Source organism: Sinohyriopsis cumingii, chromosome 12 (assembly GCF_028554795.1).
Source record: "Sinohyriopsis cumingii isolate HCF-2022 chromosome 12, ASM2855479v2, whole genome shotgun sequence".
NCBI classification, from domain to species: Eukaryota; Metazoa; Mollusca; class Bivalvia; order Unionida; family Unionidae; genus Sinohyriopsis; species Sinohyriopsis cumingii.
The window spans coordinates 22,904,426-22,926,659 of record NC_142972.1 but is presented as its reverse complement, the minus strand read 5'-3'; the positions used below and the strand labels follow the sequence as shown (position 1 = coordinate 22,926,659).

At 34.2% G+C, this 22,234-nt stretch overlaps 1 protein-coding gene across 3 annotated transcripts in view; it reads left to right on the top strand.

Annotated features, from left to right (window-relative positions):
• Positions 1–22,234, top strand: part of LOC149786099 (coiled-coil domain-containing protein 81-like) — a 78,184-nt gene that overhangs the window by 9,066 nt on the left and 46,884 nt on the right. For 2 of the 3 annotated variants that reach the window (XM_089976407.1, XM_089976410.1), the window contains exons 6-8: positions 4,203–4,414; positions 13,656–13,784; positions 17,576–17,602. In XM_089976407.1, coding sequence (XP_089832533.1) covers positions 4,203–4,414; positions 13,656–13,784; positions 17,576–17,602 — 368 coding nt within the window. The remainder of the gene's footprint in view (positions 1–4,202; positions 4,415–13,655; positions 13,785–17,575; positions 17,603–22,234) is intronic. The other variant, XM_089976408.1, reaches the window with a different exon arrangement.

Below are 22,234 nucleotides of genomic sequence, written 5' to 3'. Positions count from 1 at the left end.
GTCCTCTGAATTAGTTTCTTAGTTTATCAATTTTGTCCTATTAAACAATTTTTGTCTTTGTGTAATATTTAATAATGGTCTGGGGTCAAGATCATGGTGAGCTTTTCCAACATACTCTTTGTAATGTGAAGAGAAAACAAAAGCTTTCAAACACTCCTTGTTTTCATCATGTTGGGATATTATAATTTGGGTACGTAATGAAAATGCAAAAGTAAAAAGCCAATCACTTTACAGCAGTATTAAAAAAAATCTTAAAAAATCAGTGTGCAGAAATGTATTTTGAGCTGTGATGAAGAGTGAAAGTAAATGGATAAATTTAAGTATACATACCAGATCATCATTATATATCCAGCTTGTTTGAGATGACAATACATGTATTTACAAGTGTCCACAGATGAATAATCCTTAATCTAGTTATTTTAATACAAGGAGAGGTAATTGATCAAAATAGTTACTATTCAATGAGCAGTACCAGAGATATAGCTGCCTAGTAACTCTACCATATATCCTATATACTTGCTTACAAGATGAGTCCAACTTCAAACTGCACAGACCTAGATCTATGGTTGTTGCATAGTGCACTGGCAGATTTGGGTCTGTGCAGTTTGTTAGGAATAACCAGTGTAACAAACAACATAGACCCTGATTTGCAGACATAATATGCTATGGCAGATCAGGATCTTTAGTTCTTGCAGTTTGACTCATCTTATAAGTACGTATATATGGTAAGCCTAATCATGCTACATGAAAATTTGATAGAGGGAAATCTGTTAAAAAAACCTGTTTTCTATTTGAAGTTTGGAATAAGAAGTAAAGCCTTTCATATGACCTTCTGCCTGTTGCTCAGCCAATGTGGGCATGTGAGAAAGCTTGCCAGTAGCTTCTCGTGGGTCGGTGGTTCTTTCCGGGGTTTTCCGGGTTCTTCCTCCACCATTAATACTGGCCGCCATGTATAGCCTATCGTGCTGAAAAATGGCGTTAAACCCCACAACAACAACAACAACAACAACTCTGCCTGTTGCTGAAAATTGTCACAAAAGGGTGTTAGGGTGCATATATGGGTGGTTCATTTATTAGGTTGGATACTGTATTAAAATGATTAATATCATTTTTGGCAATGGATGACATAAACTAGACTCAGTTTATAGTTCTAACCATTATTCTGTGTTGACGTTGAACTAAAACATTTAGATAACAGCTTTTGCAAAGCTGAATTCCCAAGAAGCTGTTTTCACACAAGTTTTCTACTTACATTTACTCTCAAATATATCATTGCAGTTTATTCTTTTTAAAAATATAATTTTCAAGTCATCTTCAAAGCAGAATAATTGAATTATTAAAAAATGTGTGATTTGACCAAGGAGCTGAATGAAAAAAAAAAATTAACAAGAGCTTGAAGTCAGTCATTTTATGGATTTCTAGTAGCCTAAACCATAATCCTCATCTTATACTTTTAAAGATGCAGGAGAGTTTTAAATTTCCAGCTAAATAAGTAAACAAGTAGCTAGGTAAGTAATATTTCTTTATCTGACATTGAACAATGAAAGTTAATTCTTATGGCAACATTTTCAGTATTTTGAATTTGCAAAACAACAATCATTTTGAAAATTTTGTTGTCTAAAAATAATAAGTGAAAATATCTCTAGAATGAATAATAGGAAGAGGAAAGCAGTGCTGTATTTTCTTCTTTGTTGTCCTAAATTTATTAAAGTCAGAGGTTCATAATCTGTCCCACATTCGTGACGGGTAGTGGTAGCATTTGATGTTTAGGAATTGGTTGACTTTGTGGGATCTAGTTACCTAGGTGTATCCAGTAAGGTGTAAATAAGAAAACACCTGTTGGCCAATCTCATGGTGCACTGAGAAGGCTAATTGTCCTTTTCTATAACCAACTAACATTAACAGGTGGTTGATTAGGCTTCATTTGGCTGTGTAAAATCCTTACAACAGCAAAGGTTACTCTTTACAAGCTTTGATTAAGTTTTCTGTTTAGTTCATGACCACATGTGTTTTGCTTGCTAGCAACTACTATTCAACATAGCATAATTAAACTTGCAGAGCTGGTGTATCTTTTAGAAGTACTCTTTTATAATCTCAAAGTATGTCTCTGTGACCTGAATTTCATGGATCAGTGATGTTTGCTATATACTTTGGTTTAAGTTTATTTCTAAGGTACTTTTCATGTTAGTTGCATGAAACTTAAAAATTAATTACAAACAAAGAAGGTCACTGGGCCCTCATTTGATTGACTCAGATTAGAGCTCTGGGTTTAAATCATGGCCACACTGATGTTTACATGCTATATATGAGGGGTATATAAAAAGTTCTTAATGTTATGCACTATGTAACAGAATTCTTTATTAGTGTGTGTTACATGAGTGCATCTCCTCAAAGTATTCCTAATTCACCTCCACACACTTTATCAGTCTGATTGTCCAAGTATTAGATGCCTTTTTGAATTCACTTTTTGGTATGTTGTTCATAAACTAGAGAACTGCACTTTCAGCTGCATGGTGGCTTTCAAATCATCTGCACCATAGCAAATCTTTAATATTTGGATTCAGACAAAAGTCATTTGGAGCTAAATCAGGGCTGTATAAAGGATGTGCCAAAGTTTGGATGCTGTGCTTCTTCATGTGTGTTGTCACGGAAGAGATGGGTACCATGGGTACTGGTGTGTGGTTTGGAGGCATACAAATATCCAGTGATACTGGCCAAGTCAGACACAGTTACATGGATGACCAATCCTTTTGCACAAACAAAACATTTGTACAACTTGACGATCCAACTATGCTGAGCATTTTAAATTTTGTCAAAATGTTCTTGACTTTATTATTTTATATGGAGTCTGATTAAAAAAGTAAATCCATGCTTTGTTAACATTACTGTAACAATCTCATTCAAACATCTGGTCAAAGTAAGTAGCTGTTTGACGATTTCAGCCTGAGTCTGTACTTTTAATCAGCCATTAACAAATGCAGGACATATCATGAATAAACATTTTTGAGATAAGAATCAGATGATTATTGAATATGCTAAAACCAGCCAACAAATTAATACCTGCAATAATAGAAGCATCTTCCACTGACTGTATCAAGCATCTTCATCAGTTGTCCCCATCATAGCTACCACTTCCCCTTCTCAGCTACCACTTCCTACTCACCAATTGCAGACACTGGTCTTCCAGACTATGGGTCATCTTCTGTGGATTTGCAACCATCTTTATAACAATGTTGTTGTTGTTGTTGTAGGGTTTAATGCCATTTTTCAGCACACGATAGGCTATACATGGCCGCCATTATTAATGGTGGAGGAAGAACTCTGGAAATCCCCAGAAAGAACCACCGACCCTCAAGAAGCTACTGGCAAGCTTTCTCACATACCCACATTGGCCAAATCTGAGACTCGAAACCCACACCGACAGAGGTGAGATGGCAGTGATCCATAACGGAAAGCGCTTTAGACCACTTGGCCACTTGGGGCCCCTCTTTATAACAATGAAGACACCTCAAAATTGAAGGGTATGATAGAGAATTGTATCCATAAACTCCGTCCAAGTCAACTTGATATCAGCTAGAGAATACCTTAAGAGCATCTCGATTTTACAGTACTTTCTGTGTGCACTAGGAGAATTGTTCTCCTATTATGACATTTTTAGGTTGCTGTCATTATATATATTATGTCACAAGCATGCTGGTCATGCAGATGTGGACCATTTTATGGAACATTATTTTGACTATTGATTGGTATTAAATATATCTACAGGTTCAAAGAAACAAAAGAAATATGATAAAATATTCAGAACCTTTCAAAACTGATTGTAAAATTATATTTATTGGTATGCCCATAAGAGTACAGTACCTTGCAGGCAGTGTTCCTTATTCATGTAAAGATGTTTGAATTCTTTCCCATTACAAGACTCAGCAGTATTCAGTTGACTCTAGCTTTTCTGATCAAATTTATACTTCTGCTTTTTTTAAAAAAACATTCATGTGAAAAGTAGGTGACTGTGACCTGTGGAATCTGGGTCACTATCACCTTCTTTACAGAGAATTTTTATTGAGACACCAATAATTTCAGTACTGTAATTATTAGGGTCTTGCTTGAAAATGTTGGCAAGGTTCTCAGTGTAATAGCAGCATGTAATGAAAAGATGATCTAGAGTTAAATGTACTGTATACATTTTTGGATTTTTTCTTCAGAATTCCTATTAAGGAGGGTGGTGGTGGCCTGGCTCCAGTGGTTGAGCTGGATGAAAATGAAATTGGGGTTAGAAATGGGGATTCCCAGGATATGCCAATACCAACAGAATTACAAGGGTGGTCACAAGGTAATGCACCTCCCATGGAGGACTTTGTGATGCCAAACTCAGGAGCTGCACCATATGTATATAACACAGCAGAAGGAATAGAGGGTAAGTCTGTACAGATGTGCCTTTTTTTTAACAGTGTACAATGTCAGTGACTTAAAAGTGTGTTGAGCCATTCCAAGCACAAAGGTCATATAAGGCTTATGTCATAGTACTAAGCTAGATGATGCCATAAAACATGAGGTAATAATTTGGGTTATCAAGAAATGGTTTAAGAAAGAAAATATAATAGAAACAAGAAATGGAATTTTACAAATAAAAATTTAATGTTTTCATTAAAAAATACCAGGTTTATGCTTTGGAAGACAAAAATAATGTGAGTTTAGAACATCAAAACATATGGTTGTTTCTATAACCTACATATTTTTCATTATATTATTACACATATAAAACCCCTATCTACTAATATGTCTGAATAATTTACTTGAAGGAACTGTTTTTAAAACTTTTTTCATTGTATTTTAGAGTTTTTCCTGATGTATACATTTATCTGGAATGTGCAATTACTAAGGCAAAACTCTAAATCAGGAAACGGTTCATGATGACACAAATAGACTCCATTATATCTGCTTCCATTTCCTGTCATAATACATTTGGATTTCAATTTGTAGCTACTACAAGAACAAAGTCTCCATGTATAATGCATACTCAACTAAACATAGTGTAGACCTAGATCTGCCTTTGCATAATGGTCCTGTCAATCAGGGTAAATTGTGTAGTTAGTAGAATGAATAGTGTTGACTTAGATCTGCCTTTACGTGATGGTCCTGTCAATCAGGGTAAATTGTGTAGTTAGTAGAATTAATAGTGTAGACTTAGATCTTCCTTTACATGATGGTCCTGTCAATCAGGGGTTGTGTAGTTAGTGGAATGAATAGTGTAGACTTAGATCTGCCTTTACATGATGGTTCTGTCAATCAGGGTTTGTGTAGTTAGTAGAATTAATAGTGTAGACTTAGATCTGCCTTTACATGATGGTCCTGTCAATCCGGGGTTGTGTAGTTAGTGGAATGAATAGTGTAGACTTAGATCTGCCTTTACATGATGGTTCTGTCAATCAGGGTTTGTGTAGTTAGTAGAATTAATAGTGTAGACTTAGATCTGCCTTTGCATGATGGTCCTGTCAATCAGGGTTTGTGTAGTTAGTGGAATGGATAGTGATAGATCTGCCTTCACACAATGATTCCTGTTGATAATGATTCATGTAATGTTGGTGGAATTATTAGTGTAGACCAAGATCTGCATTCACATAATGATCCTTTTGATAAGGGTCTGTATTGCTATTGGAATGAAAGTGTAGACCTAGAACTACCTTTACATAATGATCACCCTGCTGATCAAGATTGATGTTGCTAGTGGAATGAATAGTGATAGGTCTAGATCTGCCTTCACACAATGATTCCTATTAATAATGGTCCTTGTAATGTTAGTAGAACGATTAGTGTAGAACTAGATCAGCCTTCACCTATTGAACATTTTGGCCAGGGTCTGTATTGCTAGTGGAATGAATCATGCAGACCTAGATCTGCCTTCACATAATGATCCCTTTGATCAGAGTCTTTGATGTTAGAGAATGAATAGTAGTAGATCCAGATCTGCCTTTACATAATGAGTCCTCTTATTATTGATTCATGTAATGATGGTGGAAATAATTGTGTAGACTAAGATCTGCCTTCACATAATGATCCTGTTGATCAGGGTCTTTGATGTTAGAGAATGAATAGTAGTAGATCCAGGTCTGCCTTTACATAATGAGGCCTCTTATTATTGATTCATGTAATGATGGTGGAATTAATTGTGTAGACTAAGATCTGCCTTCACATAATGATCCTGTTGATCAGGGTCTTTGATGTTAGAGAATGAATAGTAGTAGATCCAGGTCTGCCTTTACATAATGAGTCCTCTTATTATTGATTCATGTAATGATGGTGGAATTAATTGTGTAGACTAAGATCTGCCTTCACATAATGATCCTGTTCATCAGGGTCTGTATTGCTACTGGAACAAAAGTGTAGACCTAAATCACATAAGGACCCTGCTGATCAAGATTTGTGTTGTTAATGGAATGATATTGCTAGGGGAATGAATAGTGGTAGGTCTAGATCTGCCTTCACACAATGATCACTGTTAATAATGGTCCACATCATGTTAATTGAATGAATAATGTAGACCCATATATGCCTTCCTATAATGAACCATTTGGTCAAGGTCTGTATTGCTAGTGGAAATGAATAATGTAGACCTAGAGCAGCCTTTATATAATAAACCTTTTGGTCAAGGTCTGTATTGCTAGTGGCATGAATAGTGTAGACCTAGATATGCCTTCACATAATGAACCTTTTGATCAGAATCTGTGTTGCTAGTGGAATGAATTATAAGTTTAGACCTATGCTACCTTCACATAAGGAGCCTGTTGAGTCACGGTCCTATTTGTTAGTGAAATGAATTGTGTAGACCTAGATTTGCCTTCACATACTGATCCTGTTGACCATGGTCTGTGTTATTAGTTGAATGAAATGTGTAGACGTAGATCTGTCTTTGCCGAATTCAAATCTGCAACCTTCTGGTTGTAAGTTTAGCTTGCCAACCATTTAATCACCATAGCTCCACTATGGATAGAAGTCTGAAATGTAATATAAACATTGAATACTGTGTTTTGAAAAGGTGTTTGCTTTAATAAACAGTAAGAAAAAAAGACCTATGAATATGACCATTATTATTTTATTGACATTGGTAGACATAATATACCTGATAAGGTTGCTATTTAACAAAGGCTCAGTGTTATTCAAACTTGAGTATTGATTAATCTGTCATACATGACTGAACTTTGTTATTCAACTCTAGGGCTTCCATAGACTGGTTCTTGATAATGTCATCATATTGTAACCAGTAACAGAGTTTATGGCCTATGCTGATATCATAATACAGGGTCTCACGTAGCACAGCCCATTCTTATTGCAGTTGGTTGTCAAGAAATATGTTGGGAAAATTGCTTTCTTCAACCCTGCAGCTCCTGGATTGCATACTTTAACAACCACTGCTGTGTTATTGTATAGCTTATGTAGCACCTATGATTATGCAGGGCTTAATAACACTGAACTGATATTTCAACCACTATAGACAATGTTTGAAATATGATGCACATACTGGTATATTCCATACAATTATATAAATTGATCTATTTTTGCAAGCTGTAGCTTACGTGTACCACTCTTAAGGATCAAAACACAGGGCCATACACTTTTTATGTGGACTGGGTCACCATTGTCATTCTTATGTGCTGCATTTATCAGATTGTAGGAGTATAAAACTTGAAAACTACATACAGAATGATGATTATATGAATATAAATGGTAGAAATCAGTCCCCAGGTGTATCCAAGAGTGAGTTTCCATTACCCTTATCAGAAGATACTTCAGTAACAATGTAATAATTATTACTTTTATATTTCCCATATGATAGTCAAAAAGCAATTCTAGCTCAATTTATTCAGATGTTTTTTCACTTTTTTTGACACAACAATAGCCCTTATTATTTCCTTTATGATTAATGGTTGGCCCAAAAGGCCATGTTAAAAAACCACATAGGATATTTTTGTTAAATATATTTCCCCAACTTTTAATGGTTTCTATATTGGACCTTAACACATTAACCCCTGGTGATCATCCAATAACATACTGCCTAGTTATGTTAGAAACATCATTTTTCATTAGCTATTTGGCTCATGCATGAGCAGAAGGGTAAAAGTTGGAGTTCTTTTTTTTGGTTTCTTAACAGACCCTTCATTTTCGTATCGAGACCACTATTTATTCCAGATGCCCATCTTATCTTACTTTTTGCAAAGGTTCATCTGTCTGTTTGCAGTTCATACTGGTCTGCCTTAGATCTGAGACCAAAAAGTCTAAAATCTGGACACAAAATCAGATTCCGACCATGGGTGAATTTTGGGTAGAAAAAAATCTGGTCCAAAAAATGAGAGCTTGGCAGTAGGCTACTACCTCCTGCCACTTAAACTCATCACCAGGGGTTAATATGTTAATGTTTATAGCAGCGGTCTCAAGCTCAAACCAATCTGAGGGCTGCATGAGGGCATTTTTTATGGCCAAGGGCCACACTACCTTTGCTAACCTTTGTTATCTTTCATAACACCTTGTGATGCCAATCATTTTGCAGACCACAGGATAAGGTTTGATGGGTCGGATGTTTGAGACCCCTGGTTTATGGCATAAATTCATTTTCCTCAGTACTTTTACTTCTAAATTTCCTTTTTCCATCACAATCTACCCAAAAATGATTCTAAAAGCTAAATTATATGTTTGTCTCCTTTTCTGAAATAGCTCAGCCACATTAACATGATTTCCACATGAAATTTACTGTAAATTGAATTCCCTGCATTAATAATTTAATGCAGACAATTTCTATACCAAGAAATTTAAAGTCTGAACTGTAGTCTAAATGGAACACACCTGGAATGTGGCAGGAACCACCTGGAAAATTTGATGCTTTTGGTTTTGTTAGTGTTTTATAGCGCATCAACACAAATAGGTTACTTAGTGGCAAGGAAAGCACCTCTATGACTGACCTGGGCTGATCTGATGGTATGGTTCAAGCTCACCCTTTTGGTCATGAGTCTGGCTCACTGACCACTTGGCCATTGTAGCACCCAAAAGTGAGGTGGAATAACTTGTTTTTTTCTAGTCTGATAATACATCAGTACATAAAAATTTCTGGTACAAAAAAAATGCAAAGTCCATCAAGAATAAGCAAATATAAATTTATGCAGAAAAGAGAGAAAAGTTGCAAAGTAGTATGCTATTGTTCTTGGCTAATGTAATTAACCTAAATAATCAACATCCTCCAGCTTTCATGACACTCTATTTTGAAATGTTTCATAATTGTGAACAGTACATACTGTAAATTGTTTGGATACCAAGACAATTTGGGATGAAACTTACACTGAGGAATGCTTTGCCTGAACCAAAAAGGTGATTGAGTAGTCAATTCTCAGTCTGTGAAACTGCTTTGATTTACTAATTATCTTTATGATTAACTGAAGGTGTTGTCAATAAGAAACAATAAAGATAGACAGGGCAACCAGAACATCCCAGCAGACAGTAGGGAATACCTCCACATCCAGTCACTCATTTTCCCTAAGCAATAAAAATAGTTGATATTCTCCACGACTTGTGACGAAGAAGTTAACATAAACAACACCAGTTGCAAGCTCATCTCAAGACAATGGTTGGCATTGTTCAGTAAATCAACATGATAACTGTGCAATTAATGATCACCATTGTGATAACTGTACAAAGAATGATGATCACTGTGATAACTTTGCAGTGAATGATGATCACTGTGATAACTGTACAATGAATGATCATCACTGTGATAACTGTACAATGAATGATCATCACTGTGATAACTGTACAATGAATGTGATAACTGTACAATGAATGATCATCAGCATAACATACATTAAGCTGAAATGTGATTGTGAGCATTGAAGTTAACTGCTGGAGATCATACAAAGGGAGACATAGCAGTCATGCAGATATAATTTTATACAATTTGAGTACCATCAAAGGAAACCATTACCAAGTGATGTAATTAATTGTAATTGTCTTTAAATTTATGTTTATTGTCGTATTTAAGTTGAACAATAAGCATGTGTTAAATAAATTTTGATCCTTGTTAAGAAACTTTATCCAGTGTAATACCTTTGTTGTACTAGGCAGATACATCCAGCCCAAACATGTGTTGGTTGAAAACATAATTATGGGTAGAACAACAGCACTCACTTTATTAGTTTAGTAAAATCAAAACTACCAGGACAACATTTTATTTTCACTGCTCTATAAGGGAAAAGTATTTACTCTACCACTATTGAAATCCTCTTTAGAGCTTCCAAAAAGAAGAAAAAATGGACCGGTTCAACCAGCAAAATGCCTCAGTGGCTGAAAGTTACAGTGCCAAACCTGAACATGTTTCAGAAATTGCCATGTGTGATTATACCAGGGATATTTCTGATATGGAAGTATGACTTAAAATTGTGGATGTTAAGAAAATTCATGGAAAATACCAAAATCGACAATATCAGTGAAGTGTGAGACAGCTAGCATAAGAGCAACAGCTGCAGAGCATAGTATTTCTAAAAGAACCCTTTGTGACTGAAATAATACAGATTTTTCTCTGCCTGTTCAGAGAATTGGCAAGAAATCTATACCCAGTGCTGGGTGCCTTTTATAGTTGAAAAACAACACAAAGTTATGTCATAGATTCTATGCATATATAATCACATTGTTCTTAAAACAATGTAAATAGTGCAGAAATTATAATGCTTGGACACTAATCCACTGGTAGGAAGGCTGGTTGGATGTTTATATTGATAAGCCATTTTAATTTCTCAGTCATGGAAAATTACATGCAAGATAAGATGCAGAAACTTACTGATTATCAAGAGAGACGTGATGATACACCCTAATGGATCTCTTCACTATCCAAGCAAATTATGGTACATATTTGATTTATGCCTCAGAGAAATTTCAAGAGTGCACAGGCAGGGTAAGGTCAAGGTCCAAAGGATGACCATCTATTCTGAAGGCTGACATTTTAGAATCCCTCTTTGATGCTGATATTAGTGAAGAAAAATGTTTTGAAGGTTCTGAACCTGATGACTTGTATATTAGTGGATTAACTTGTATGTGGGTTAAAGTGTTTCAACATAAATTATGCAGGTTATCATCTTTGTTTTTCTCTTTTCCAGCAAATAAAACTGCATTTACATTTATTTCTGATAAATCAGTCAATATCATTGATATATGACTTTCACATGTTCATTTAATCTCAGGTCCATTCAATTGTTGATTTCCCTTTTGATAACCTCAGTCTGGATGTTATCAGTTTGGTGTTTACAGATACATGTAATGGTAAACTGCAACTAAATTCCTGAACCAGTCTTTGTGATTTGGCTTTGAGGACAATTATTGCTGTATTGTGATTTGTACAGTTAAGATTGTTTGAAGCATTTGTAAAAGAAATTATGGAACTTCAAAAGTACTTAAATCCATGATCTTTTTATTTTAGATTGTTTGTAATTATCGTAAAATACTTAATAAAACCACTGATTATTTGCAAATTGCCATTCATTTGAAAGCATAGGGCAATTAAAAAAAATAGGATTACTCTAATTTAATGGCAGCATATTGGGAGTGAAGTTTGGCCAGAAACCAAAATAAAGCTTATATGAAGCATATTGAAATTTTTAACTGTCGGTTTTCTGCCACATTCACTCTCTATATATCTTGATAGTAATAAATTGTCAGCTTTTACTTTATGTTATTTGAAATTTCCAAGTCACAATCTGCATTTCTCATCTTGCAGTTGACAGTATATATCATTTGAAAATATTTAAAAGATTCTATATTTATGAAGCTATTTTATTGATTCCTGACATATTGTACAGAATTTCAAAATCTATATTTAACTGTACAGCAACTGCCCATCCCCACAACAGTGGAAAATTGGTTCGGAATTAACACTGAATTTTCTGGTCTGCATGAATTCTTCAGAGCAGGGCAGAAAGAGAATAACTTGACTTTACAGTTTTTGGTTTGAAGGTTAGGCATTCCTAGAAACTGTGTAGTGTGTGTGGATACTTGTGCAAGTGCACTGACCTCATGAAATAATACATAAATATATTTTGAAGGAAAGAAATGCTGTTGAGACCAGGATTCAGTATTTGATGTAGGCAATTCAAAATTATTTTTGTTTCCACTATACCACTTCCAGATTTGATATTACCTCAGATATATACCTACACTGATGACATTTGTTGCTAAATCTTTACTGATAGTACTCTAAAAAGATCCAAAAATATGATGAACACAAGCATAATTCTATCAATGTAAGTTGTGAAGATGGTATTTTCCTTTTAAAAAACAAAAAATGCAAATATAATGCATACCAGATTTAAAGTTGGTAACATTTTGTGAGTGTGAATGTTAGGGAACCAAAGTTTTCACTATAAATTATGTTCAAGAAATACATGTAATAAGTTTCCAATATTTAATATTTAAATTTAACTGGAAAAACTTTTTAAATGTAATCGTCATCGGAAATAGAAAAACCCATAATAAACAGAGACAAATCTACAACCAAATGTTTTCATAAAACTAGTAGAGTAGATCATGAATCAAAGGATTTGGTGTCTAACTAAAAGTGTTATGCACTACAGCTGTAGTGTGTACATTTACAATCTGTGATCTGCAACAATTTCAAAAACAGTGATATTAATATTTGAAAACTCATTTCTCTGTGCTAATTAAAACATGTCCGTTTTATCTGGTATATATTTTAAGCACATTTCTGGAGTGTTTTCCACTATCCTGAATTTGATCAAGAAAATGTATAATGATGTATCACTCCAAAGAGTTGTGGACTTTTTGAGAGGATGCTCTTTATATGACAAATTTTGAATGTTTATTTTAAGGATTTTGTTACAGTTTTAGGTACATAATACATAATTTTGACAACTTTGCCATTTATTTTGTAGTAATTATTGTTTTATATGGCTTTATCTTCCTAAACTTTTGTGCAATTATTTATTGTAACATCTTTAGAAATTCATTTCCAATTAGCACCATATAATCATTATTGTGCTGTTAAAGTCTAATACATACTGTATACATGTCCACTATCCATTGTCTAAGTTTTAAAATTGCTGCTTGTAATATATTAATAAAGTTTCCTATTCCAGCGATAGCAGTAATTCCTGCTGGTGTTCTATTTCTGCTGTATTCAGTCTGGTTCTAAGTTTCCAACTTCTGTTTGAATCCTGTCAAAGTTCACTATTTTAGCTATAAGCAAAACCATGAGCCAGAATAATTAAATTCTGTTTATTCTGCCATGATTTTGGCCAAGTATAAAACTAAAAGCAGGAATTTAACAGATCTGCCATATATGCCTAAGTTCCAGCAAGAAAATAAAATTCCAGGTGGATTTCACCCTATTCCTGCCATTGTCATGGTGGATTGCTGATATAATTTTTGTAGGACTAATATATTTACAACAACCTACATTCTGCCCATTAATTTTCTGCAAGATTTTTGTTCAGGATTCTTAGAATTTTCATTTTTGAAGATACAGATGAAAGCTTTATAATGGTTAACTTATAGCCCTATTTCTCATGTCAAATTGTGTTATCCAACAGTCCACATTAATATATTTTTTAATGTTATTTTTATTAACAGTTTCATTTTCTGATCCAGGTATTGATTTTATTTTCCAGAACCAGAGTTTGGAGATGTGGCTACAGCTGCTGCCATTAGAAACATTGAGTACACTGGAGAGCCAATGGATATGCCTGGTCCCCTTGCCCACATGCCACATGTCCCCACTGACACAGAGCAAAGACCTGGTCAGTATTTGTGAGGAAAATAAATATGTGTGTAATGTCAACTGAAATGCTGACAGTGTAGACTTAAATATACTGTCACATAATGTGAATTCAGAACTGTGAGCAGTGTTGACTTAAATCTGCTGTCACATAATGTAAACTCAGGTATGAATAGTGTTGAATTTGATCCACTGTCAAATATTGTGAACAACTTTGAATAGTACAGATATATTGTCACATAATGTGAACTCAATTGAAACAGTATAGACTTTGATTTGCAGTCACATAATGTAAATCAGCTGTGAACACTCTAGGCTTAGACAACTCAGCATCAATGCTATTGATTATCTTAACTGATTTTATGCAAATATTGTTTACCAGGCTGACCTGCATCACAAACAAAGACAGACTTTGTGGATGGCTTACATGCTGGGAAACAAGAAACCTATTGATTTTGGATCAAAAGGTCAAAGGTCAAAGTCACTGACTGAAAGAAGAATTTTTTTTCTCTACATTATAATTTTTTTTCTAGACCAGAGTTTGTAGAGCTCTTGCACTGGAGGCTTATTGATTTTTACATCTAAAAGTCAAGGTCATAGTCATGAGTTTTTGCTGAATAACTTTTGTTCTAGGACAGTTTTCTTGACCAAACTTTGTGGATAGCTTGCATATAGTGTAATTAAGAAATATTTAGATTCTTGGGTCTGAAGTTTTGCAGTAACAGTCATGGTAAGTCAGACAAGAAAAAAATGATTTTTGCAATGTAAATTTAGTTCAAGACCTTATATCTTGATGAAATGTCAAGGCCATTGAGACTCATTGACAGTAATTTCCAGAGCCATTCATGTCCTGTTAGTGCCTACACAGAGGACTATACAACACTGGGTTGGCATATAATGTGTCAGGCATGGTACTCTTGTTAACATTATTTCTTTATTCTTGTGTAGACATCATTGGTTGGGCCTGTCTTGTTTTAGTAGTGGTATCATGTGGTGGAGCATATTATGCTATGATCCTGTCTGTCCATTTACATTTCTGGCAATCACTATATCCATTTTTCTGTTCAACTGTGTTCACTTTTTAATATCTGCACTATGCTTATGTTCTACGGTACCCACCTTTGCCAAACTTTACATGCAAGTTTGTCTTGATGATAGAAAGAACCTTTTTCATTCATATCAAGTCAGCAGGTTGTAATCCATGGTTACTTTGACTGAAAGAAGAAAAACGGCTCTCATACAATAACATTAGTACTATATTGCAGACCAGGACCAAACATTGTGAATGGCTTGTGCTTGTGTTAAGGAAAAACTTATTTATTTTGAGCCATTATTTCAAAAGTCAAGGTCATTGTGGCTGAAAGAAGAAAATACTTATAGGCAATAACATAAGTTCTAGCTTGTTGCTAAGAAAGAAACCTGTTTAAATATTTCACATCATGAGATCAAAGGTCAAGGTCACTCTGACTGGAAAAAGACAAATTACTTCTGCAGTTACATTAGTTCTACAACACAGACCTATACAAAAACTGTGTGGATAGTTTGTACTTGGAGTAAGGAAGAAATTTGTCAGGTTTGGATTTAACAGGTTAGTTGTCAAGGTCATTGTATGTAGAAAAAGAAAAAATGACTTTTGCATAAACATTTCAGTACTTGACCATGTACCGTTACCAAAGTTTGTGGACAGTTTACATGTATAATAAAAGAGCTTGTTGATTTAAGGGTCAAAAGGTCAGACATTAAGGTAACTGTGACAGAAAGAAGAAAAATGGGTTTTGCCTAATCACTTTACTTCCAGGCCACATGCCAAGGTTTGTGAAGTGCTTGCAATTAAGGTATGGAAGAAACCTGTTGATTTTGGGGGTAAAAGGTGCAAAGGTTAAAGTCATTCTGGCTCAGAGAAATATAAAATGTATTTTGCAAAATAACTTTTGTTCTAGGATAAGTTTCTTGACCAAATTTTGTGCATGGCTTGCATTAAGAATAATAAAGAAACTTGTTGATACCGGGGTATAAAGGTCTGAGGTCATGACCACCATAAGTCCAATAAGAAAATACTAGTATCTGCACAGGATGTTTAGTCCAAGAACACATACCAGTAATTGAGATTCAGTAATTTCCAGAGTCAGTCATACCATACTAGTGCATACACAGAAGACTGTTAAACATGGGCTGTGCACATAACATGCATAATAAAAGAAAGCCCTGTATCATTTTTATATATTTTTGGGCAGATATAATAATAATTAAACCTCTCATATACAGAATACCACACTGGTGGCCAAAGTGGTTAGAGCATCTGCCTCGGATATGAGAGGTTGCAGGTTCAAACCTTATCCAAGTCATACCAAAGACTTATAGAAATGGTACTAGCAGCTGACTCGCTTGGTGCTCAGCATTGAGAGGCTAGTGTTAGGGCTGGTTAGCGTGGCATCTGGATAATATGACTGGGTGGGATATGATGCTACATGTCTGCAGCATGAAACCCCAGTGCTAGACATCACTATAAACTACCACATTGCAGACATCATAGCAATATGACTAAAATTATTAAAGCTACGTTAAAGATCTAAATCACACACACACACACACAAACACATTCAGAATTTTGTTTGCTGTGATTAATTGAACCTGTAAACTCTGTAATCTATAAACAAAGATATCATGAAAATTCATACTGATCTGATGGCACTTTTTATTTCAGGTTGGTAGTATTGTAATGGCTTTATATCAGTCACTCCAATTGTTTTGATTTTTCAGGTACCAAATACATTTCTTCAAAACAATAATAGATCAGTCAAGCATTATTCTTCAGTATATAATTAATTTAACTGTTTTTCCCTCTAATTGTGAGAGTGATTATGTATACTTATTTTCCATCCTATACAATTATTATTCATAACAGGAACTAATATTATCATGCTATTTTAACTCTATGTTGTTGTTGTTGAAGGATTTAATGCCATTTTTCAGCACACGATAGGCTATACATGGTGGCCAGTATTAATGGTGGAGGAAGAACCCGGGAAAAACCCGGAAAGAACCACCGACCCACGAGAAGCTACTGGCAGGCTTTCTCACATACCCACATTGGCTGAATCCGAGACTTGAACACATGCAGACAGAGGTGAGATGGAATGATCCGTAACGGAGAATGCTTTAGACCACTCGGCCACTCAGGGCTCCAACTCTGTTGTTTTAATGGTTTTAGTTCATTAGTTAATTAGATACCCAGTTTTTTAATGGTTTTATTTCATTAGTCTGCATTTAGATACCTTATATTTTGATGGTTTTATTTCATTAGTTATTTAGGTACCTTGTTTTTTAATGGTTTTTGTTTCATTAGTCATTTAGGTACCTTGTTTTTTTAATGGTCTTATTTCAATAGTCTGCATTTAAGTACCTTGTATTTTATGATTTTATATCATTAGTTATTTGGGACCTTGTTTTATATAATGGTTTTATTTCATTAATCATTTAGGTACCTTGTTTTTAATGGTTTTATTGTATTTAGGTACTTTGTTACATCTTTTTCATCTACTTCATAACCTTTTAGCTTAGATCAATGTTTTTAGTCGTTTCTGGTTATTAATATAATTTATAAGTCATGGTCACCAAAAGCTTGACTTTGTATCTACATGATATTAAGATGGAATGTTTCAGTCTCTGTCTCACTAGAAATTGGTGATGGTCAGAATTGGGATATTTAACATTAATAGCAAATCATGCATCAATTAGGACATAATATACGGGGATATGTGCCATTATTGTTGTTCATTTATTTGACATATATCCTCCCCCATTTCCTTCTAGGATCCTTTTTACCTGAGATAAAAGTGTGTAAGTATGTTTGTATGATTGAATATCCAGTGGAAACTGTCAATCTAACAAAACAGTTACATATGATTTTTAATTTGAGAAATATGCATGTTTGTCAAATTGCTGTGTAAATATCAGTGTTTTGGTTTTGTAATAAAAGTTGGTGATTGGGTAAAAATAATGCATTACACTAACCTAAATCAGAAATAAAAACCAAACATATCTGGTCCTTTTTGATTATTAATTTTAAGACAAACATTTCCTGTTTTCAGTTTTGTGTTTGATTTGAATTGGAGTCACCGATTTTATGTCATATGTATTGAAATGTTCATTCACTGTTTCATGATTTTGCACAAGAAAATTTTGTATTAGTTTCTGATACTATGGTTGCAAATTGTACCAATATCAAGACATGTCATATGTTTGTAAATAGAAAGCCAATTTGTACTGAGAGCAATTTGGACTATATAGGAAATGGCTGTTTATTATGTAGAACATACATATTTCTCAAAAAGTATGTCTTGGGATCTTTAAAAACTGGACACAGATATAGATTTCATTTTCATGGATTTTATTTTCTAGTTTGATTATATTAAATTAACCATTGTGTTTCTTTTATTTTGTGTTTGAATCAATGTTGAATTCATTGAATGTATTCAAACAAATTAAACTTATAAGTATGAAAACAATTAATATTCAGCTTTGAATAATTCCACTTCTTGAGTTACTGAGATACAGTAAAATGTAAGCAAGAAATCTAATTAAATGCATATTAAGTAAAATCCATGAAATTTAATCTGAAGCACATATTAATTTTAGTTGGAGATAACTGCCATAACAATGTTACATTTGTAAAGAGACCTACACAAACAGTGAAATCTGGTGAAACAGTAAATAGCTTGAATTTCTTTAGGAGAGATTAAAATCCCAGCTGAGCCATACCAAAGTCTTATAAAAATGGTACTAGAAGCTGCCTCACTTGATGCCCAACATTAAGAGGTTAGTGTTAAGATTGTTTGGCCTGGTATCAGGAGATTGGTTGGCCTGGTATCAGGATAATGTGACTGGGAGCAACATGATGCTTCGTGTCTGCGGCATCATGCTTCAGTGCTAGACATCACTATAAGCTGTCACAACACAGACATCGTAGCAGTATGACTGAAAAATAGTTAAGGCTTTGTTAAAAATCCAAAACACACACAGGCACTAAAACACACAGATACAGACATAAACACACACACACACACACACACACTTTCCTGTACACTGTCAGACATTTCCCTATACACTGTGTCAGACATTCCACATTCACCATGTCATTTCCCTGTACACTGTGTCTGACATTTGCATCCTGAAGAATATATCATCCTGTCTATAGATCCAGTTATACCTTGGATCATTTCTTGTCCAGCACGCTTTAGTTAAAAAGCAAGATTAGTAATGGGTGAGAGAAAATTTCCTTTCGTGTAGATTTTCACCCTTTCCTTGGCCCTCCAGTGGGAAAATTTCTCATAGAACTTCTCTTTCCTCCTCTAAGAACCATTTTTCTTGGTTAAACACTAGAGTCCTGTTTGTGTCAAGTGGGAAATACTATTCTAAAACCATTTCCCCAAAATACATTAAAATAGAGACTGATTTTACCCTGGGGAAAAGTCATTTTATGATGGTTTTTAACAGAAAAGTATTTTACTGAGATATAATTTTGCAAACAAGCAACATACTTGCTGTTCAGCTTCCAATATATTCACCCTAACACAACTTCAGTTGATTCATTCACCAGAGTGTGCAAATGTAGATGCATTACCTATCATCACATTTTTTAAAAATGCCAACCAGTTGGTAAATTCAAAGAAATATTTGGGGTGAGTGGGGAAGGAATTCCACTCTATGGGCTTATGTTGGGCTGTGTGTTGGAATCTGTCTTGTAAGATCAGCATCAGTATCTGCAACAGTTTTGTAAAGTTGTGGTTAAAGTTTTTCATTTGCATATACTTTTCAAACCACATGATGGAATCTGTTCATACCGGGAATGAATCATTATGTAACAATGATAATTCATTATACAACACTCCCTCTTGCCCCATTGACCTTAGGGTCAAGGTTACAGCCAGAGAAAAATCATATGAAAACAATCGGTTTAAGATTTTCAGTTGCTTATATTTCCTAAACCCCATGATGGATTCGGTCTATAAATGGGATGGCACATTTTGAAACAAATTTTGCAACACCTCATTCACCCAACTGACTTTTGAGTCAAGGGCAAGGACAGAAAGTTATGTCTACAATTTTGGTTTAAGTTTTTCATTAGTTTATATTTCCTTAACCCATGACGGATTCTGTTCCTATTTTGACTGAATCATTATAAAGCAAAGATGATTCATTCTGTAAAGCATTCGACCCTTAGGTGAAGATCATGGTCACTGAGATCACATTAAGGTTTTTGTTCAAGTTGAAATTTTTTATATTTCCTTAACCCTCCCGTGAATTCTTTCAATGCTCTTGATGTCCCATTATTAAGTAAAACCAGTTTGTTTATTCTGCAGTTCATCCTTTTGATATTGTGGAATATGATTCAGCTCGATGTACCCAGCTTTAATTAAAAACACATTACCTTGCAAATTTTCTTAAGGAAATTCAGGAAAATTGCAGTTTACTTGTTTCCACTACATGTATTACATTGGGAAGAATTTATTGATATTGGGGGCTCATCTGCACCCCCTCCAGCTTTGTATTCATTTTTTAAATATTTCCTAACAAAGCTTAAAAATTTTGACAAACTGTCCCCATGTTTTACAAAAGATTATAGTAAAATCATTTTGAAGACTATCAAACTGAAAATAACTGCAAATTCAGATTTTATTTTAACAAATATTTTCGGGTTAAGTTTTGACCCTATAATTAAAATAATTTTCATTGTTATTATTATAACTTTATATAATCATTAAATATTTGTTTCTGGTTTTAAATGTTTTTCTTAACAGTTCTCCATGTATGTAGATTAGAGAGTCTCTGTAAATATAACATTTGAGCTTGACTGGAGAACATAGACAGACCATGTCGCTAAAACATCCATTTCTATGCATAACCCTGACTGTGTAAGGGATTCTCACTAGTACTTGAAAAATAACCATTTCCATGCATAACCATGACTGTGTAAGGGATTCTCACTAGTACTTGAAAAATAACCATTTCCATGCATAACCCTGACTGTGTAAGGGATTCTCACTAGTACTTGAAAAATAACCATTTCCATGCATAACCCTGACTGTGTAAGGGATTCTCACTAGTACTTGAAAAATAACCATTTCCATGCATAACCCTGACTGTGTAAGGGATTCTCACTAGTACTTGAAAAATAACCATTTCCATGCATAAACCTATCTGATTCTTCTTGCATATTTTCTAAACCTGAATTGTTTATATGTTTTCTGCAACCCATTAGGCTTGGCTTTATGTTCATGTGATATTTTTACGTTTTTCTTATAGTAAACAGATCTTTATAGCTTATTGTTTGTGTTTCTATCATATTCTATTTGGTGGTATTATAGTTTTCACTGTATTAGGGTTACCCTGCTTTATGTTATGCATGGGTTTAATTATAGCATTGTCTATATAAGAGTTACCCTAGCTTACTCTATGCAGGGATAACATAACTTTGTTTATATCAGAGTTACTCTACATTACTCTATGTAGGGGTATTATAGCATTTTCTATATCAGAGCTACCGGGACTTAATTATTCTGTGTTGAGGATTATAGTGCTGTCTATATCAGAGTTTCCATATGTAAAAAATTTTGTTTTCACTAAACAACCATTGAAAGATTGCACAATCCAAATTTGGTATGGAACTTATAATATAGTCTCAGTAAAATTTGATTTGAATTAAAATTTGGATGATATAAATAAAGAAATGACTCTTTTCCTGTTATTCTGTATTGGCAGTGGTATCTGTGTCCTGTAGACACTTTTATTCTATGTGAACATTATAAAAGTTCATTCTGTTGAAGGGTAAATACAGATATTTAGCACAGTTGATATTGGTTGCAATTTACTGAGTGTAACATAACCTCTGATCAGCTGGTAATGTTAGATACAACAAGTATGATCCTTCTGTGTTTCCCGATTGTTAAGGGTCAGCCATTCTCCACTTGTACTGACAATTCAAAACATTCTAGTGTAGTCATGTTTATTTAATGCTCACTTTCATACAGAGTTAAGGTAGATTTAACAATTTCAATGGTGGTGGGCTTGAATGCTAATAATCAATGTTGTCTGCATATGGTTCTCATTTTACCTATTTTAAGAGAAAGGCGAATTTTTCTGTATCTCTGAATAATAACGGAATTTTTACTGCTCATACCATAGCTAGGATATGCTGCCATGTGTGTTAAGATTGAGTTCTTTTAGAATGTTACTTTATCTAAGTAAAATAATTTGCCCTAGTATATACATGTAATCTATGTGTAAATAGCATATATTTGGGTAATCCATGTGTAAATAGCATATATACAGGTAATCCATGTGTAAATAGCATATATACAGGTAATCCATGTGTAAATAGCATAGTCCAAACCAGTCTTACACTACATGGTGACTCATATTGTCAATAATGATCTGATGGGTGAATGTGGAGTTGTCAGGATTTAAATAGAC